This window comes from Martes martes (genome assembly GCF_963455335.1).
Source record: "Martes martes genome assembly, chromosome: 11".
NCBI lineage: Eukaryota > Metazoa > Chordata > Mammalia > Carnivora > Mustelidae > Martes > Martes martes.
Window position 1 is genome coordinate 1,777,978 of NC_137899.1, and position 16,893 is coordinate 1,794,870.

Sequence of the window (16,893 nt, forward strand, 5' to 3'; positions counted from 1 at the left end):
ACTTACCACGTGACTGCAGCCCGTTGCCCTCCCCACCCGTACCCCCAACCCTGTGAGGACTGGCCTCCTTCCTTTCTGGAAACCTCCAGACAAATGCAGGGAGAGCCTGGTTCTCGACCTCGCCCATCCTGGGCCTCCACCGTGTCCTCCTGGGTCCATCCCGTCTGTGATTCCTTTTGGGGTGCCCTGTGTCTGGGGTGCCCTGCGTCCAGGGTGCCTTCTGATTCAGTCTCGTGGGAAGCTTGATCTTCATCCGTGAGGGCGAGGCCGCCGCCGCCAGGCCTGGAGGCTCAGCCCCGGAGATGGCCCAGGGTAGGGCTGGGAACAAACACTCTCTTTTCGTTTTCAGAAGGAAAAAAAAAAAAAAGACTAAAGACAAAGCACCAAACATTTTTAAATAAAGTGGGGGATGACTACATGTGGAAGACAAAGATTGATCTCTGTGCCAATAACCTGCGGTGTCCACGCAGTGCCCACGCGGTGCCCGAGCTGCCCACCCGCACCGGGAGGCTGCTGCGGGTTTTCTGCACCAGGTGGAGTCCCCCCCCCCCCCCCGCCCCTTGACCCGCCACAGCCCCAGCGTGGAAGCAAGTCCAGCTTTGCGGTGGGGCCCCAGTGGCACAGGCACCGGGGCGCTGGATTCCTCACCCCACCCCCACCGAAACCAGTGCCGGAAGCTGCCAGAACCGCCTCCCACTTGGAGTCCCAGGTCTGACTCCCCTGGAATGGCATCCTGAGCCTGCTGGGTGTGTGGCCCAGCCCTGTGTGGGCGGCTGGGTCACCACGCTCCCTGGTCTCTACGTGCAAAATGTCATCCTGTTCCCTGGGTCGCTCTGGGGAAGCTGGTGGGGTGGCGGGCAGCCCTAGGGTAGGCATCCACGTCGCCTGCCGGCTCCTGCTCCCTGTGTGCCCCGTGCTCTGGTGGCACCGCCCAAGGCCTCGTTAACTGCCCCGCCCCCGTGTCGAGAGGCGCATTCCCGGGAGGGCAGGGGACCGAGTGGGACCTGAGCAAGCCCGGGGGAGGGCTGGGGTTTGCGGGAGGCCGGTCGGATGCAGGGCCGGAGGAGTCAGTGAGGCCGAGGCGGGCGCTCCAGAGCCCCTCAGCCCCTGGCCCCAGCACCGAGGGGCAGTCCTCCTCCACGGTGAGCTCGTGCTGGGTGGCCTCCTCGGCGTCCTGAAGCAGGCGGATTTCCCACTGCCTCACGCGCTCCGCCTGGGGGAGGAAAGGCATCTCCGAGAAGGCCCGCATTGCAGAAACACCTGCCGCAGCTGCCGTGGACAGCAGAGGCCCCCCTCCCCGGGCTGCACGCCCCTCCCCACCCCTGCCCCTCGGCCGCGCACACAACTGCACCACAGAGCGGCAACGCCCCAGAGGGCCGCGTCTCTGTGGGCACCGCAGGGGTGGCTAAGGACCCAGGGAACTGAGTCTGACAAGGCAGAGAGGAGGCCGGACGGCTGGGGACAGGGACAGCGAGGGCCAGCCGGGGGCGTGCGGGGAACGTCCCCACAGGGCCGAGCAGACAGCCGTCTTCCCAGGCTGCGGCGGGAGAAGGGCCCAGGCCGGGGTGGGGGACACAGAGCAGGATGAGCCCTGCTTCCGACGGAGATGGAGACGAGGCCTTGGCCTCGCAGAAACAGAGGTGGGGGGCAGGGGGACTGAGCCAGACCACAAGGGGCGTGTGCAGGGACAGGATCGCAGAGGACAGGGCTGGCGGTGGAAGGGCTGGAGTCCTCAGCCGCTCCATGGCGGTTCCCCCGCACATCGAGGTCCTCCAATAGCCTCAAAGTGTAAAGAATAGAAGCAAACCCCGGTGGGGGGAGGCGGACGAGGGCCAGGAGAAGCTGGTGTTGCCCGCAGGGGTGTGGGCGGCAGGGGAGCCGGAAGAGCAGGGCTGGGGGAGGGGCCGCCAGCGAGCACGTGAACCCCTCCCAGAGCCCGGAGCCGGCAGAGCGGCGGGAAGCCGGGGGCCTGCGTGAGGGACCCCAAGGCTGCAGGGGCTGCCCCACCACGGGACTGTCTCTGAAACGCGGTGAGAACCCCCGGCCGCCTCCCTCCATCAGCTCCAGAATATTCCAGCCTTGCTCACACCTCTCCTGGCAGCAGGTGGGAGCATAGGCCCGGGGGGGCCCGGCACTAGGGAGGCACCTGGGGCTCGGGGGCGGCCCCGCACTGGGACCCCAGCCAGGAATGCAGGCAGAGCTCCGGTCAGCTCGGCGAGGCCCCGCTCGCAGCTCTGCCCGGGGCGTGGCCGCAGAGGGCAGGCTGGGAGGGGCGTCCGGAGAGCCGCCCGCCGGCAACACCCCCGAAGTGCGAGTGAGGCCAAGTGGAGAGCCCTGGGAAGCCTCGAAAGGAGCCAGCAGCACAGTCGAGGTGTCCTGCGGTGGCCTTGGAAAGTGCAACCCAGCGCCCCTCCGAGGGGCAGACGAGGGGTGAGAGAAGAAAGAAGAGCCGGAAAGAAGCCGTCCAGGCTGCGCCACACCCGACCTCCACGGAGTCCCCACGGGTGGAGCCGAGCCAGGGCCTCTGAGGCCACAGAGGGAGGGAACCCACGGGCTCACGGGCACCGGGCCCACGGGCACCCAGCCCACGGGCCAGGCGGGGCCCCACGTGAGAGGCAACATGGAAATCCCCTAGCAGTACCCGTCTCAGAACTTTCTAGAACTACAGAGTGTCACAGGAGAGGGTGAAGGAGCTGAGGGGCCAGGACGCAGAGCTCAGAGCAGGAAAGGGTCTCTGGGGGCCAGGGGAACATGGAGGGAGGCCCGGGGCTGCCCTGAGATGAAGAGCCAACAGCTTTCTGGGCCCACGTGCACACCCCCTGAGAAGGCCACGAGGGTTCACAGGAGCTTAGAGAGCAGGTGGGAACGGGGAGGGGCACAGGAGCTCCACACGGGGTCACAGGACCCCTCAGAGCAGGTGGGGCAGGACCAGGACATCAGAAAGGCCTGAGCAGAGAGGGAAGGGAAGCTGCCCTTTCTCTCAGGGGTCACCAGCCACCTCCACGGGACCCTGAGTCCCCAGATGGGGATGGGGTCGGGGACTGGTCAGGGACATAGCCGGGGGCAGGGTTGGGGTTAGGGTTGGGTCAGGGACAGGGTCAGGGACAAGGCTGGGGTCGAGATTGGGTCAAGGTCAGGGTTGGGTTGGAGGACTGGTCAGGGACAGGTCTGGGTCAGGGACACAGCCAGGGTCGGGTCGGAGACAGTCGTACCACAGCCTCCAGCTTCTTCAGGTCCCGTCTCCTCCTTCCAGCCACGTTGGGGATCCCGGGCAACCCCCAGGATTGAGGCCAGCTCCCTTCTCCGTGGGACTCCGCTCTCTGGTGCTGCTGCCAGGTGACCGTGGCCGGTGCAGGTGGACCTTCCTCGGGAGACGGGGGGTCTGGGTTGGGCCCTGGCTGCCCGCCGGCCGCCCCGGAGGCCGAGATGTTGGAAAGCCTCGGGGTCTGGAGAGCGGCCATGGGGCTGAGCCCTGCCCAGGGGACCAGGCGCTTCCAGGAGAGGTGTGCGGGCGGCGGGGACCCAGCCTCGGGGGCCTCTCTCGGGTGGGAGGGGACGCGGCCTGCTGGCCTCCTGCGCGGGCTGGGGGAGGCTTCCTGCGGGGTCGTGTGCTTTAGGACTTTTCTCAAGGGCTGCTGATGCCTCGGTGAAGAAGGGGCCTCGTCTTCCTCAGAGGCGCTCACCCGGGAAACCTGCTGAGACAGAACACAGATGTCGGCTCCATAGAAGATCCGGGCAGGAGCCTCGGGATGGGCACCAGAGCCCGTCCTCCTCCTCCTCAGCCTCTGCCCTGGGCACAGGGCCTCCAGTCCTGCCCCCGTGGGAGCTGGGAGCACCCAGCACGTGCTCCCACCGTGCCGGCCTTCCTACCCACGTCACCTGTTCTATATTTTGGTCTTAAACGAAAGCATTGGTCCAAAATGTGGTGTCTTAATGATGGAATTGAAAAAAGAAAGTGGTTTCCAGGTAAAAATGCTTTTTTTTTTTTTTTTTTTTTTTTTAAGGAGAAAACTGTAAAATGTTGTCAGTGAAGTCATCTTGACATTTACCCTCAACATGAAAGAACAGAGCAGTGGGCGGACGTGGCTGTTCCCTGTCCGGAGGGCACGGCGAGTCGGGCAGGGCTGTGGACCCCGAGCGTCCCGATCTCGAGCCCCTGAGCGCAAGCCCCTGGATCCCAAGTCCCAGGCTTGTCATCATAAGGTCGTGGTCTCCACACGCTCCTTGAAAAGTTGTCGTGTCAAAATGACCTGACAGACTTAGCAGCTTGTTGTTTGAAAGAAGTCCTCGTGTGTCTTTTAAAGAGGTATTAATTCACGCTATTAATCAACACTGGCTTTGAGCCAATCCCCTCCCAGTCTAGGTAACTTTCAAAGGATGCTGATTTTAGGTTGAACGCCACCCATGGAATGGGGCAAAGTATTCGCAAAGTACAGATCCAGTAAGGGGGTAATATCCAAAGCATGCAAGGAATTCATACAACACTGCAAAAACCCAAATGATCCAATTAACACATGGGCAGAAGACGTGAACAGACATTTCTCTAAAGAGGACATCCAGATGGCAACAGACACATGAGCAGATGCTCGACATCACTCATCACCAGGGAAATGCAAATCAGACCACCATGAGATACCACCTCACAACTGTCAGAATGGCTGAAACCAACACCACAAGATGCCAAGAAAGGGACCCCTCGTGCACGGTTGCTGGGGATACACACTGGTGCAACCACTCTGGAAAACAGTATGGAGGCTCCTCAAAAAAATGAAAACTTGGAATCTCATGTGACCCAGTAGTTCCACTTCTGGGCATTTAGCCACAGGGAAGGAAACAACATCCTAAAAATGTACCGACTGGCCCTACCACATTCCCTGCAGCCTCGTTCACCACGAACAGCCACGCTTTGCTGAATCCCATTCCCACGGGACCATCTCATGCCCCCGTTTGCTAGCGGGAGTAATAGTTTCTGGTGGTGATGTCCCTTGTGGGCAACGCTTCCCAAAAGTATTAGGAAAGCCATTGCCGTGCATGGTACAGGAGGAACTGGAACTTTCTCTCCAACAGCAGATACAAGTGTGGACGGAGGGACCGGGGCGTTCCCGGAAGCCCGCAGTCGTGGCAGCTGCCTGCCAACTGGCTTCCGCTCGGGGCGAGGACAGTGCCACCAGTCAGCGGAGGGCACTAGCGAGGTGTTTTCCTTGAACACCTGCTGTGCATTTGTGCCTGAGGGGATGTATCTGGTAGCGAGTTTTGGGGGGAGGCAGAGCTGAAAAGCATATTAATGAAAGTGAAGTAATAAGGGGGTAAACTTCTCTTAGAACCAAGAACAGATGCATTTGTTGCCTTAAACGTGACCCTGATTAGGGATGCTACGAAGCTGTGGGAAGCGTCTTAGCCAGCCTTTGCTGCGTAACAAATCACGCCACACCGAGTGGCATAAGCCGGACACTGGTGATCGCGGTTTCCGTGGGGGGGGGGGAGCTTGGGCTCTCCCATGGGGCTGCTTTCAAGTTAGAAAACTGGACAGTCCAATGTCAGCCTTCCTGCAGTCTGGATCCCCTTGGAGGCTAACGCTAGTGATTTGTAAAACAAAACAAAAAACAAAAAAATGTGGAATGCACGTCCTGTGTACAAAAGAAGTTCGTATTTCATTAATGGACTCCTGATACGCGTGCTTGCGTGGCTTGTCACCTCATGGACAATGGGCCACGTCCCCGACTCTGAACAAAGCACGTCAAGTCGCTTATCTGAGCGTGGCATGGGAGACACAAGAGCAGAGCTAGGGGTTTAAATTCCCCAAAGGGGCTTGGAGATGGGCCAGGCAGAGGAGGTCCACCAGCGAGGTCTGGTGGGAAGGAGGCATTGTTCCCGGAACCGTGTTCAGTGGGGCGCGCTGGAGCATTCCCAGTTGGACCCCAGTGAGCTCTCCGAGCGTTCTTCCGAGGTGGGGATAGCATCACCAGGCAGCTGGGAGAAGTGCCAGCCCAGCTGAAACCGAAAACAGGTCTGGCTTCACATCGGGACCGGCGGGACTGTCTGCAGGGGAGTCTCCAGGCCCCCGGGGCTAGGAAGTCAGGCAGGGAGCCCTGCTTGCGGGGAGGGAGGGGGTGGGGGTCAGTTCCAGAGCCGCTACACTGTAGCTCTCTGGGTGCTCTTGGCACAATGTTTCCCTTCGCAAAACCTTTAGAAACTGATGAATGTGAACTCTAACCACCCTGAAAAGCAGGATTCCCTCCAGAGAATGAGTCAGATCAGAAAGGACCAAAGTGTTTCCCAGGGTGGCTGTGCGGTCCCCAGCCTCGCGGGCACACAAGGTGTTCGAACATTGGCTTTCTGACAATGTGAGCAAGGGCGGTGGGCATTCCTTTCACGGCCAGCGACGGCGAGCATCTTATCACGGAATTACTGCCAACTGACCGCACGTACATCTTCTTGGCTGGTTAGAGGTTGAACCCCTGTAGTGCCCCGTCAGCAGAAGCACACAGAATCAGCTCGCTTATTAACAGACTGGCCCTCGGTCAGCAAGCTCACGGGCTCCGCACCATCTATGGGAGGCTGCCCCGGAGACAAAGGGCTTCGGAAAGATCCAGAGCATTAGCGCAGCAGAGACAGCCCAGAAGGATGGGTGAATGCAGGAGTGCCTCTGCGGTTAACACTGGAAGAGGCCAAGTTCATGGGGAAAAAACATCGGAGGAGTCAAAAAACAAAAGCACAGTGTGATAAAAAATAAAAGTCGACAGTTTGCTGCTTTAAGTACCTTTGCTTCAGACACCACAGCGTCGGCAAAGAGCAAAATCCACAGAGAAGGACGGAGAAACAGAAATAAGCTAGGAATTGAGGCTGCTTCTCGGTGTTGGGTTTTTTTTTCCTCTTTTTTTTTTTTTAAGCCCATGGTAGATCAAAGAGAAAAAGAAGAGAAATGGTCCAAATCCCATGGAAGACCATCCGTGCTTATAAAGGGAGATGATTCTATTCTACTTCTAAGAGGGACGAGGCTCAGTGCAGAGGGGGGTGTGCACCAGGCGGGGCAAGGGGACAGGAGTGGATTTCCTGCGTAGCAGAAGCCACCCTGAACTGCCTTATTCGTGGACAGGAACTGAGAACCAGTACACAATTGCATGTTCCACAAGAACAATTTGAGGGGCGCCTGGGCGGCTCGGTGGGTTAAGCATCTGCCTTCAACTCAGGTCATGGTCTCAGGGTCGTGGGATGGAGTCCCTCGTGGGGCTCCCTGCTTAGCGGGGGGTCTGCTTCTCCCTCTCCTTCTGCCGCTCCCCCTGCTTGTGCTCGCTCTCTCTCTCTGTCATATGAATAAAATAACAATCTTTCAAAAAAAGAACAATTTGATGCATTTTTGACATAACAATGCTGTAGCCCTGACAGCTTACAGAGAGAACAGTGTGGTTTTTCAGGTAATACTCAGCACAAACAATGCAGACATACATCTGGGAATAGTACGCGGATGAGATGGGTTTTTTAAATGAGCGGGGAAGGGAGTTTTCTTTCATTGCGTGCTGTGGTTCCGATGGGTCAGCCATTTAGAAAAAAAAAAAAAAGTAGCAAAGCCACGTCCCTACCTTCATGCCTTACATGAAAATAAATTACAAGGGACCAAATATGATACTCTTTAAGAATTCAGATTGCTAAAAAGAAACAGAATAATTAAAAAAAATCTGAAACAAATTGGATTCTTACAACATCCACCAAGATAAATTCCAACGGCATATAAGATATGAATGCTGTGAGACATGACATGAAACGGAGTCACTTTTGTTGAGGGGTTTAGCTGGGGCCGGGGGCCATCAGCAGGGGGGCTCGTCCTTGGTCCTCGGGGTGAAACCAGCAACTTTGAACCCAGCCAAACCCCACGCACCCCAAGCCCCTGCAAACTGCTACTGTAAGAGATCTGGTCCAATTCTGCTCAGCCAACCTGATTTTTCTGCTGCCAACACCAGTTAAAATTCAAAGCAACATATACATTCTCCATTGTCTTAAAAAAACCCTGAGTTTGGTCCCCTAAGGGGACACACTTTGGGTTGCTCCCTGAACTGCCATCAGTTCTGCCACCTTGCCGAGAAGATACAAACACAGAGCTATCAAAGCACTGGGGGGAAACGCGGGTGGCTTGCTCTGTAAACTGGTCAGAAGTGAGGTTTTCAAATCATAACTCATGACACAGAAGCCATAAAGGAAAATAAATTGAAATAAATATAAAATTTTAAATTTCTGTAAAGAAAAACAGATGATATACTCAGTGGAAACAGACCGCCCACAGTTTCTGTAAAAGATTAAAAAGAGGCTAACATTCCTCCAACCCAGGGGAAAAAACATAACCCAACAGATAAACATGCAAGGACCCTTCATTTTTTTTTTTTTTTAAATATCAAATGTTTTTCTAATATACTAATGTCTGTTTTGGGTAGAGGCTCTTCGCCCCTCCCCCAAACTGAGGGAAAGTAAGGATCTAATGTTCTAGAAGAAGCTAAAAATAACAGGTTATGGGGGGCTGGGGGGGCAGGGGCCACACCACACCTGCTTAGCCCTCCTATTCCGACACCTACAAATGAAGACGGGAGAAAGGTCCCTCCCTATCTGACAAGGCACGGGGAGACTCAAGGAGACCTGGGCAGCCCCCCTGGCTGGGCTGGGGGGTGATTGGGGGGCGTCCTGCCCCGTGGGGGGCCTCCAAAGCCCAGGGCTCTGAAACTCCCCCCCCGGAGACCCTACCAGTCTTGCACCCCGCTTTTCCCTGCGCATATGGACCAAGTATTGCGAGGGCTCCGCCCCTGCTCCTGGTGCTGGCCCCCTGCCCCCCACCCCAAGGCCACACTGGACCTAGCCCCACAGGACAGGCTTGGCGGGGAGGGAAAGGGGAGGAAGGGTGGGGGTGTACGGGACGCGGAACCGCAATGATGGGTGGGGTGGGGCGCGTGTGGGTCCCCCCGACCAGGGGAGGCGGGCAGGGGAGGGTACCTGTGCCCTGGGCTCCGTCCTGCTTCCACGCGAGGATGCGGCTGCCGCACCCCAAGCCGGTGCCCAGAAGCCCCCGCGGCGTCTCCCGCAGGTCGGGCCCGTGAAAGCGACCCCACCTGCGCGCAGCCGGCACCCGTGGCTCTGCGGGCGGCGGCGCAGGCACAGGGCGCAGCGCGGGCGGGGCGAGCCCCGAGGGTCTCCACCTGGCGGGTTCCCACGCGCACCTGAGTGTGTTTCCGGCCTTCCCGGGGCCCCGTGGACGCCCAGACCTGAGCCATCCACGTGCGCGCCTGCGTGCCAAGCGGTTCGCCTGCCTCTTCGCGGCACGCTGAAGGAGCGGAGACCGTCACCCCACCCTCGCACCCAAGGCAAGGGTCGTGTTCCGGGGTCTCCGTGTCCCCGTGTCCAGAGGCACGGAGCTGAGAGTGACTCACAGCTGTCGGACTCCCAAAGCCCTCCGTGCTGGGAGACTCCTTCCCAGCCTTCACGGGGTGGGCGTTAGAGGTTCTGGTGGGCAGTCCTGCTGGGACCCGGACTGGCACTGCGGCGGCTCCCTGGCGCGGGGCCGGCTCTGCCTGGGCGAGCTCCCCCCACGGCAAGCGCCTCCGGGAGTGGGACCGCGGGAGGGCAGGCGAGAGGCCGGTGCCCGTCCGACCAGCATCTTAGCATATCATTAGTGAATAACAATTAAAAAAAAAAAGTCTCGCCTGGTACAGTCTGTCCTATTCCCAATGGGGAAAGTGAGGGCCACAGCGGGGAAGAGTCTGTTCCGAGTCCCCGCAGGGAGCCAGGTGGGGCTGCCTTGACGACATCCCAGTGTCTGTTGTTTCCTCACTGTGTCAGGCCCTCTGAGGGTCCCCTGCCCAGGGTGCCCTGCTCTCCTGACCCCAGCATCCCCCTGACTTCCTGGCACTCAGGCACACTGCTCTGAGTGTAGCATACGGTTCTTTTGTTTGTGTTCGCGGCTAAAAACAATTTCGAAATCTGCAGTGTGTGCCTAGGGTCACGTTAGTCGGGCACACCAACGTCATCTGTCGCCATCACCCTTCACTGCCGCCATGAGCAGTGCTCTGCGGGGAGGCTTGGGAGTGTGGGCATGTGCAGGGGCCCCGCTGGGGCTCGAGGCCAGCCTGCAGAGGCGTTGGCCCCATTCCCTGCTCCTGGTCCCCCCTGGGAGCCCAGCATGTTCCTAGAGCGGGGCTCAGAGAGGCTGTGCGCTGGGAACTGGATGCCTCTCTTTGTACAGAGGCTGACTTCGGGCGTGACTCGAATCCGAGTCGTAGATGCACACATGCCTGCTGGCCTGCCGCCTGGAAACCCGCATCGTGGGTACAAATAATGCTCTTGGGGCAGGAAAGTCCGGTTCAGAGCCTGGCTCTTGTCATGTTGCAGGCTCGGGCTTTGGACGAAACATGCAGAGATGGGCCAGGACAGTGACAGCCGCATCACTGGGCTTAAAGATCAGGTGTGGGGAATGCCCAGGAGTGCTTGGCACGTGGGAAGTACCCAGCAGCTGGCGGCATTGGCATTCACTGTACCTGCTTCCATCAGGCTTTCCCTGCCACCTCGTGCTGGGGCTTTCAGACCTCCAGCAAAGCAGACTACCAATGGTTTCTGCATTGGATATGTACTGTCTGTGTTTTCTGTATGTGATGATGTTTTGGCATCTTAAGACCTTTCTGGCTGGGGAGAGGCTGCACCGTGTGGAGTTAGCCAATCCTTGAAGATAGAAAAGGACCCAGTGGGAAGCATGCCTTCCATATGGGAACCAACCAGCCCAGAGCCATACCTCCTCCATCTGGACTGAGCAGCCAGGAGCCAGACAAGTAGGGACACCCTACAGCTTAGACCCTGTTGGAATTATTCAAGGTAGCCAATGCTAAGCCGCTCACACTGCCCTGCTCTGCCTTTCCCATGCAAACTCTGGTAAGGGCTATGGCCAGGGCTTTCCCCTCCTCCCGCTTCTGCCTCCTGACCACCCTGGTGCCTCCCGTTGCCCTGTGTGGCATGCGTTGCCTCCTGTCTGTGGGACCTGGAATATAATTAACTTTCCTCCTAAGCCCCAATCCTCTCTAGTCCTGTGTCCCATTGACTTTACTATCCCATCCCCAACACGTATGTTCCTAAAACAGATTCTAGGCAAGCAGTATGCTCAAGGTTGCATCTGACCTCAGGCTGTAAGTAAGAGGCTAATGACTGGTACTTTTTGTAAACCACTACAGAAAAGAAAAAAAAAAGCAATCTGTAAATTTCATTACTGATCAAATAAGCACAAAACACCATAGCACAAGTACTGCTTTAAGTGTATTAACGTTGGTAAAGATAAACCGTCAAAATACCTTCCAAGACGGAAAGCGCCAGGTTTACTTGTGAATCCTACTGAACATTTAAGAGAGAAATTATCCCGATCCTTTACAATCTCTGCCAGAGGATAGAAGCAGAGGGACTGATTCCTAACCCATCCTTTGAGGGCAGTGTGACCATAATACCAAAAACAGATGGAGACATTACAAGAAAGGAAAACTACAGATCAAGATCTTTCATGAACATAAATGAAAAAATCCTCAACAAAATATTAGCAAGTCAAATCCAACAATGTATAAAATAATGATATGCCATGACCCAGTGAGATTTATTCCAGGTGTGCAAGGCTGGCTCAAGAGTTAGAAATCATCCAATGTAACCGATCACATCAAGCTGAAGGAATACTGCGTGATCATATCAATAGCGGTAGAAAAACCATTTGACAAAATCCAGTATGTATTCATGATAAAAACTCAACAAACTATGAAGACGGGAGAACTTCCCCAACTTGATAAAGAATACCTATAAAAACCTAAGTAAAATCACAGTTAATGGTGAGAATCTTGAAGATTCCCCATGAAGATCAAAACAAGACAAGGTTGTCCCCTCTCACCAGTGCTTTTTAACTTTATGGTGGAAGTCCTAGCTGATGTGATAAGAAAAGGAAATTAAACGTATACTGATTGGTAAGGAGTCCAAAAATTGTCTTCGCCAATGACAAAAATAATCAGTGAAAAAACTCCTGGAACTAATAAGTGCTTAAAGCAAAGTTGTAGGGTACCAGGATACGGAGTCAATCCTTTTTGAACATACCAACAATGAATCAGTGGAATTTGAACTTAAAGACTTACATTAGCACCCCCAAAATGAAATATTTGTGTGTAAGTATAACAAAATATGTGCAAGACCTGTATGCGAAACTATCAGACTGATGGATGATCTCACACAAGTACTGAGTAGATGGAGAGCTGTCCCATGTTCATGGATAGGAAGACTCAATGTTGTTAAGAGGTCAGTTTTTCTCAACTCGATCTAGAGACTCAGGGTGATCCCAGTAGAAGCTGCAGTACATTATTTTTGTAGATATCCATAAACTGATCCTGAAGTTTAAAAAAGAGGCAAAAGACCCAGAATAGCCAACACGATATTGAAGAACAAAGTGAGAGGACTGACGTTACCCGACTTCAAAACTTACTGTAAATCTATGGTATTGTAAGACATGAATCTATAGCGTAGAGGGGATGTTGGTAATTAATAGACAAACAGAGCGATGGAACGGCTTAGAGAGCCCAGAAATAGACCCACATAGATATAGTCAGGTGGTCTGGGACAAGCAAATATAATACAACGGAGAGATTGTCTTTTGACAAATGGCACCGAAACAATTGGACGCCCGCGTGCACAGAAATGAACCTAGACGCAGGCCTTACAGCCTTCACAAAAGTAAGTCGAATGGGTCGTAGGCTTATGTGGAAAATGAAAAGCTACCAACTCTTAGAAGACGACACGGGGAAAACTCAGATCGCCCTGGGTACGGTGATGAGTTTTGCGATGCCAAAAGTATGATCCGTGAAAGCAAAAGTGTAGAAGCCGGATATCAGTATGATTTAAACTTTTGATCTGTGAAAGAAAATGTAAGGAGGATAGAAGAAAAGCCACAGACTGGGAAAAAATATTTACAAAAGATGAATGTGATAAAGGACTGTTATCTAAATGTTACGAGAACTCTTAAAACTCAAAAGCAAGAAGACAAACAACCTGATTAATAAATGGCCAAAGGCCTTAACGGAAACAGTCCCGAAGAAGAAAAACAGATAGCAAATAAGCGCATGAAAAATTGCTCCACATCGCACGTCATCTGGGGAATGCGAGTTAAAACAAGGAGATATAAGTAAACACCAACTAGAATGGCCAAAACCAAGATACGATCAACACTAAATGGGGGAGGAGCATGTGACGCCTCTTGTGGTGTGGCCAGGGCGACAGCACCCCCCCCCATGTCATAGATCACATCCACACTGCGACGTAGGGGAGACGCCCCCGGGACATCCACGCTGTGATGTAGGGGACATGACCCCCCCCCCCACTTTTCTGCGCAGGGTCCTTGCTCTCTGAATGGCTCACAGACTGGCAGAGCTGTGTTGCCCCTGCCTAGTGGGCGCCAGTGCAGTCCTTTGTTGCTGCCTCTGGGGGGTGGCGGAGGCCCCGCTGCCTCAGGGGTGGTCCGTTGCATTGGAAGGGGATCCTGGCCATGGAGGTTGGCCGATGGGGCTGTAGACATGTTACTGAGCAGGTGCGGAGAGCAGCCCCCGGTCAGACATCAGAAGGGGGACCCCCTCCACACAACCCTGCCCTGGAGGTCCCGGGGCCATTCTGGTGTGGAGCACATTCTCCTCTCCCAACCATCTAATGAGACCGCAGATCTCATCTCCAGGGGACGATCATCAACGCTCAACCAAACGAGCCCTGCCTGAGAGCCGAGCAGGGACCCAGGCGATTGCTCCTGGTTGCACCTGTTCCTTTATATGCGGAGCAGAGGAGAGGTATAGCAGCTCGTGGGACTCCGTCTGGGGAGCGCGAAGACCGAGGCGGGCGTCCATCAGCTCCTGCAGAGTTCTGTCCGTCACCCACCTGTCACCTCTCTGTGTCACCCACTGTGCCTCTCCATTGCCCCCTCCCCAGCTGTCCACCTGGTTCTCGCAGGCTGGCCTTCAGTAGGAGTGGAGGAGGGTTTGTGGAGCCCAGAGCTCAAGCTTGAGCAGGCCTCGGGGTCCCCCGGCAGCTTGGACACCCGTTTCAGAGCTCGCCAGTCAGGGTCTGGGTGGGGCTGCGAATGTGCCTCTCTTCCCAGGCCCCAGGTGACATGAAGCTGGCTAAGCCGTGACATTGGGTCTGTAGGTTCAGGTCAAGGTCAAGGGAATGAACACACGTGGGCACCCCCATGTGCTTGGCACTTGGTACACCACCCCCAGCAGCACCCTGGGTTGTGCATGCAGTTCGGTGGCTCCATCACGGAGGGCCATGTCCTTTTTCCGTCCTTTCCCGGGTGCGCCACTGGGGCCCTGGCCCCGCGCACACCAGCAAGCTCCTGCGTCTAGGATCTGGGCTGTGTGGCCGCGATGCACCGCCGGGAGGCTACTACTTCCCCGCTTGGATTAGCAGGGGGAGTGGACGTGCCTTCAGGTTGAGGACGGTGCCCTTCCTCCCTTGGGGAAGGGGCAGCCATGAGACTGGACAGACAGCCACCGCGGGCGGGCAGGCTTGCAGGAATTTACATCACCCCCGATGTTGACGGAGGACACAACATCTTTGTGTTTTCTCCCCCCCGGGGTAAAAACAGCTCCCCTCCCTGGGAGGGGCCTCTGGATTACAGCATTCCCTGCCTTTGAAGGTCTGACTTCGCCCTTGACCCTTACATTGTTTTTTAGAGCTCCGGTTGCCCAATCTCCCGCGGCTGGTGAGTAAGTGGTGTGCTGTGTGCGGGCGGGACTGGACCCGCTGGCTGACGGGAGGGCCTGCGAGGTTTCATCATCTGGAGACGTCCCTTCTCTGCCCGTAGCGGCCGCGGGGACACAGGATGCCACCCAGGGTGGTGGAGGTGACGACCCCTTTGTTCAGGGCTCACGGGCCCTCTCACGGGCCAGGAAACGGAGGCCCAGGGGGGCGGTACGAGGGGCCAGAACACGGAAATCCAAGGTGCCAACGCAGGAGGACTAGCAGGCCCCGCACCTCCCCAACCTGGCCCTCTCCCCGCCACCCCCCAGCCCTCCGCACAGCAGGGGACCCCTGGCCCAGCAGGGGCCCAGGCGTGTGCAGGGTTAGGAAGGAACTGGCAGAGACGCTGGGCACGGTCACGCCCGCCCCTGGGGCCACGCGGAGGGATTGCCGGCTGTGGGCCACCGGCTCTGCCTGTCTGAGCCAGGAGCAGGGCTTTGCCTTCCTCTGCAAGCATAGGGTACACCCCGGGAGGCGGGGTGGGTGTCTCTCTGTGGCCGGGGCTCCCCAGGGTTGATGCTCTTTCTTGCCAAGCAGATGTAACACGGTCCATACCCGGGACAGAAAACTTCCCCTCTGTGCCCCCGCACCACCTTTCCATCCTGTCCCCCCAATACAGCCCTGAATCCCACTGAGCTGGTGGTTGGTGCCCCCCCACCCCGACATCAGATGTCTGCAGGCTTTGATTTGGGCCAAGTAGGTCCGCGAAACCCCGGCTCCCCAGCCCCCCCACCCCTGCTCTCCATCACTAGTCAGTTGAGCGGGGGGCCCCCATCAGTGTCCTGCGCAGGGTGCGGGGGCCCTGTGAGCCCCACGCTGCCCTCCCAGCCTGGCGGGAGACCCACAGGCAAGCTCAGGCTTACCTGGCTCTTCAGCACGGCCGGTCCGGCGTGTCGCACGCTTCCGAGACACAGAGGAGCCCCGAGCAAGGCTCCTCAGAGAAGAGGACATTCAGGGGCTCCCAAGGGGTGGGGAAAGGGCAGCAGGGAGTTCTGGGAATCCAGACCCACACTGGGAAAACGGAACCAAGCCCGGGAAACGGTCTGTGGAGACACAGATGAAACTGTGCCCTGCTTCCCGAGGGACGGGGCGCCGGGCTGTGGCTGTCCTCCCTCCAGCTGTGTCTGCTCAGCTCCAGCCCCGCAGACCCTCCCTCCAGCTGCACCCCTCCCCGATCCTGAACCAGCTGCCCTTTCCTTCCTGGAGACACTGGTGGACGTGTGCACGGACTGGTCTCCATTCAGATCTCTCAGAGCAGGGCTGCGTCTCCAGTGTGGCTGGCTTGCACCCTGTCCAGGGATGTGGCCTGAAAGGACACCAGCGGGATGGTCTCAGCACTGGTCTCTGGTCTGCAGGCCTGCCCCCCTGGATCATTCCCGAGCTCCCTTCTGACCTCTGTACCCCTGGACCTGCCTAAATCCTCCCACGGTGGCCCGAGCCCGCGGCACTGTGTCTAGAGCCTTCCCCGCTTGTTCCCTCTGCTGTCATTCCAGCAACCAGGCAGGAGGACGCTGGGTCCTTCCCTGAACACACTGCCCGCTTCCCCGTTCCCTGCCTCACCCAGTCGCCTGCACCTCGGGCCCATCCTCTGCTGTTTGGGAGGCCCTGCTTCCCCTCCAGCACCTGCCTTGGCTGGCAGCTTCTGTGGGAAGCGCCCCAGCGTGGCTCAGTGCCCTCTGTCCTGCTGTTTGCCACCACACTCGACTCTCCAGGAAAGCACTTATCTTCAGCACCAGCTTGTCATCGGTGCAGGCACCTCTTGCCAGGCGGCAGGGCGCTGTGGCTTAGCCTGTCCCCTGACCCGGGCCGCACCTGCCGCACCTGCCGCACCTGCCGCAAGCTGTGAGAACGGCTCCCACCCTCTGCGTGTCCTCTGTCGGGGGATGGACAGGGTGCTGGAAGGGCCCTTTGTTCCAAGGGGTGGCTTCAGAGGGCGTCAGGGAGAGCCCTGGAAGAACGTGCTTAGGAGGTGGATGTCGGACAGCGGGATGGTGGCGCAGGGGGAGGCGGACAGGGGAGGGGGCTGGAGATCCCGGCCGGAAGCACAGTGAGGAGGGCGTCAGGAGACGTGGCGGTGACTTTCTCCAGGGTAGGGTGGGGACATGAGGGCTGGACAAT

At 57.1% G+C, this 16,893-nt stretch overlaps 1 protein-coding gene across 3 annotated transcripts; it reads right to left on the reverse strand.

Annotated features, from left to right (window-relative positions):
• Nucleotides 1-137: 137 nt before the first annotated feature.
• Nucleotides 138-16,409, reverse strand: CCDC201 (coiled-coil domain containing 201). 3 transcript variants are annotated; one of them, XM_080818639.1, is made up of 4 exons: nucleotides 16,336-16,409; nucleotides 15,639-16,081; nucleotides 3,213-3,692; nucleotides 138-1,213 (listed from the first exon to the last, which is right to left on the reverse strand). In XM_080818639.1, exons 3-4 carry the CDS (start codon nucleotides 3,459-3,461, stop codon nucleotides 812-814), a joined length of 651 nt encoding a protein of 216 aa, XP_080674765.1. In that variant the 5' UTR covers nucleotides 3,462-3,692; nucleotides 15,639-16,081; nucleotides 16,336-16,409; the 3' UTR covers nucleotides 138-811. The 3 variants fall into 3 exon arrangements, with proteins under 3 accessions (XP_080674765.1, XP_080674766.1, XP_080674767.1); XM_080818640.1 differs by having other exon boundaries at nucleotides 3,213-3,695; XM_080818641.1 differs by lacking the exons at nucleotides 15,639-16,081; nucleotides 16,336-16,409 and adding an exon at nucleotides 14,697-14,954.
• Nucleotides 16,410-16,893: the final 484 nt, after the last annotated feature.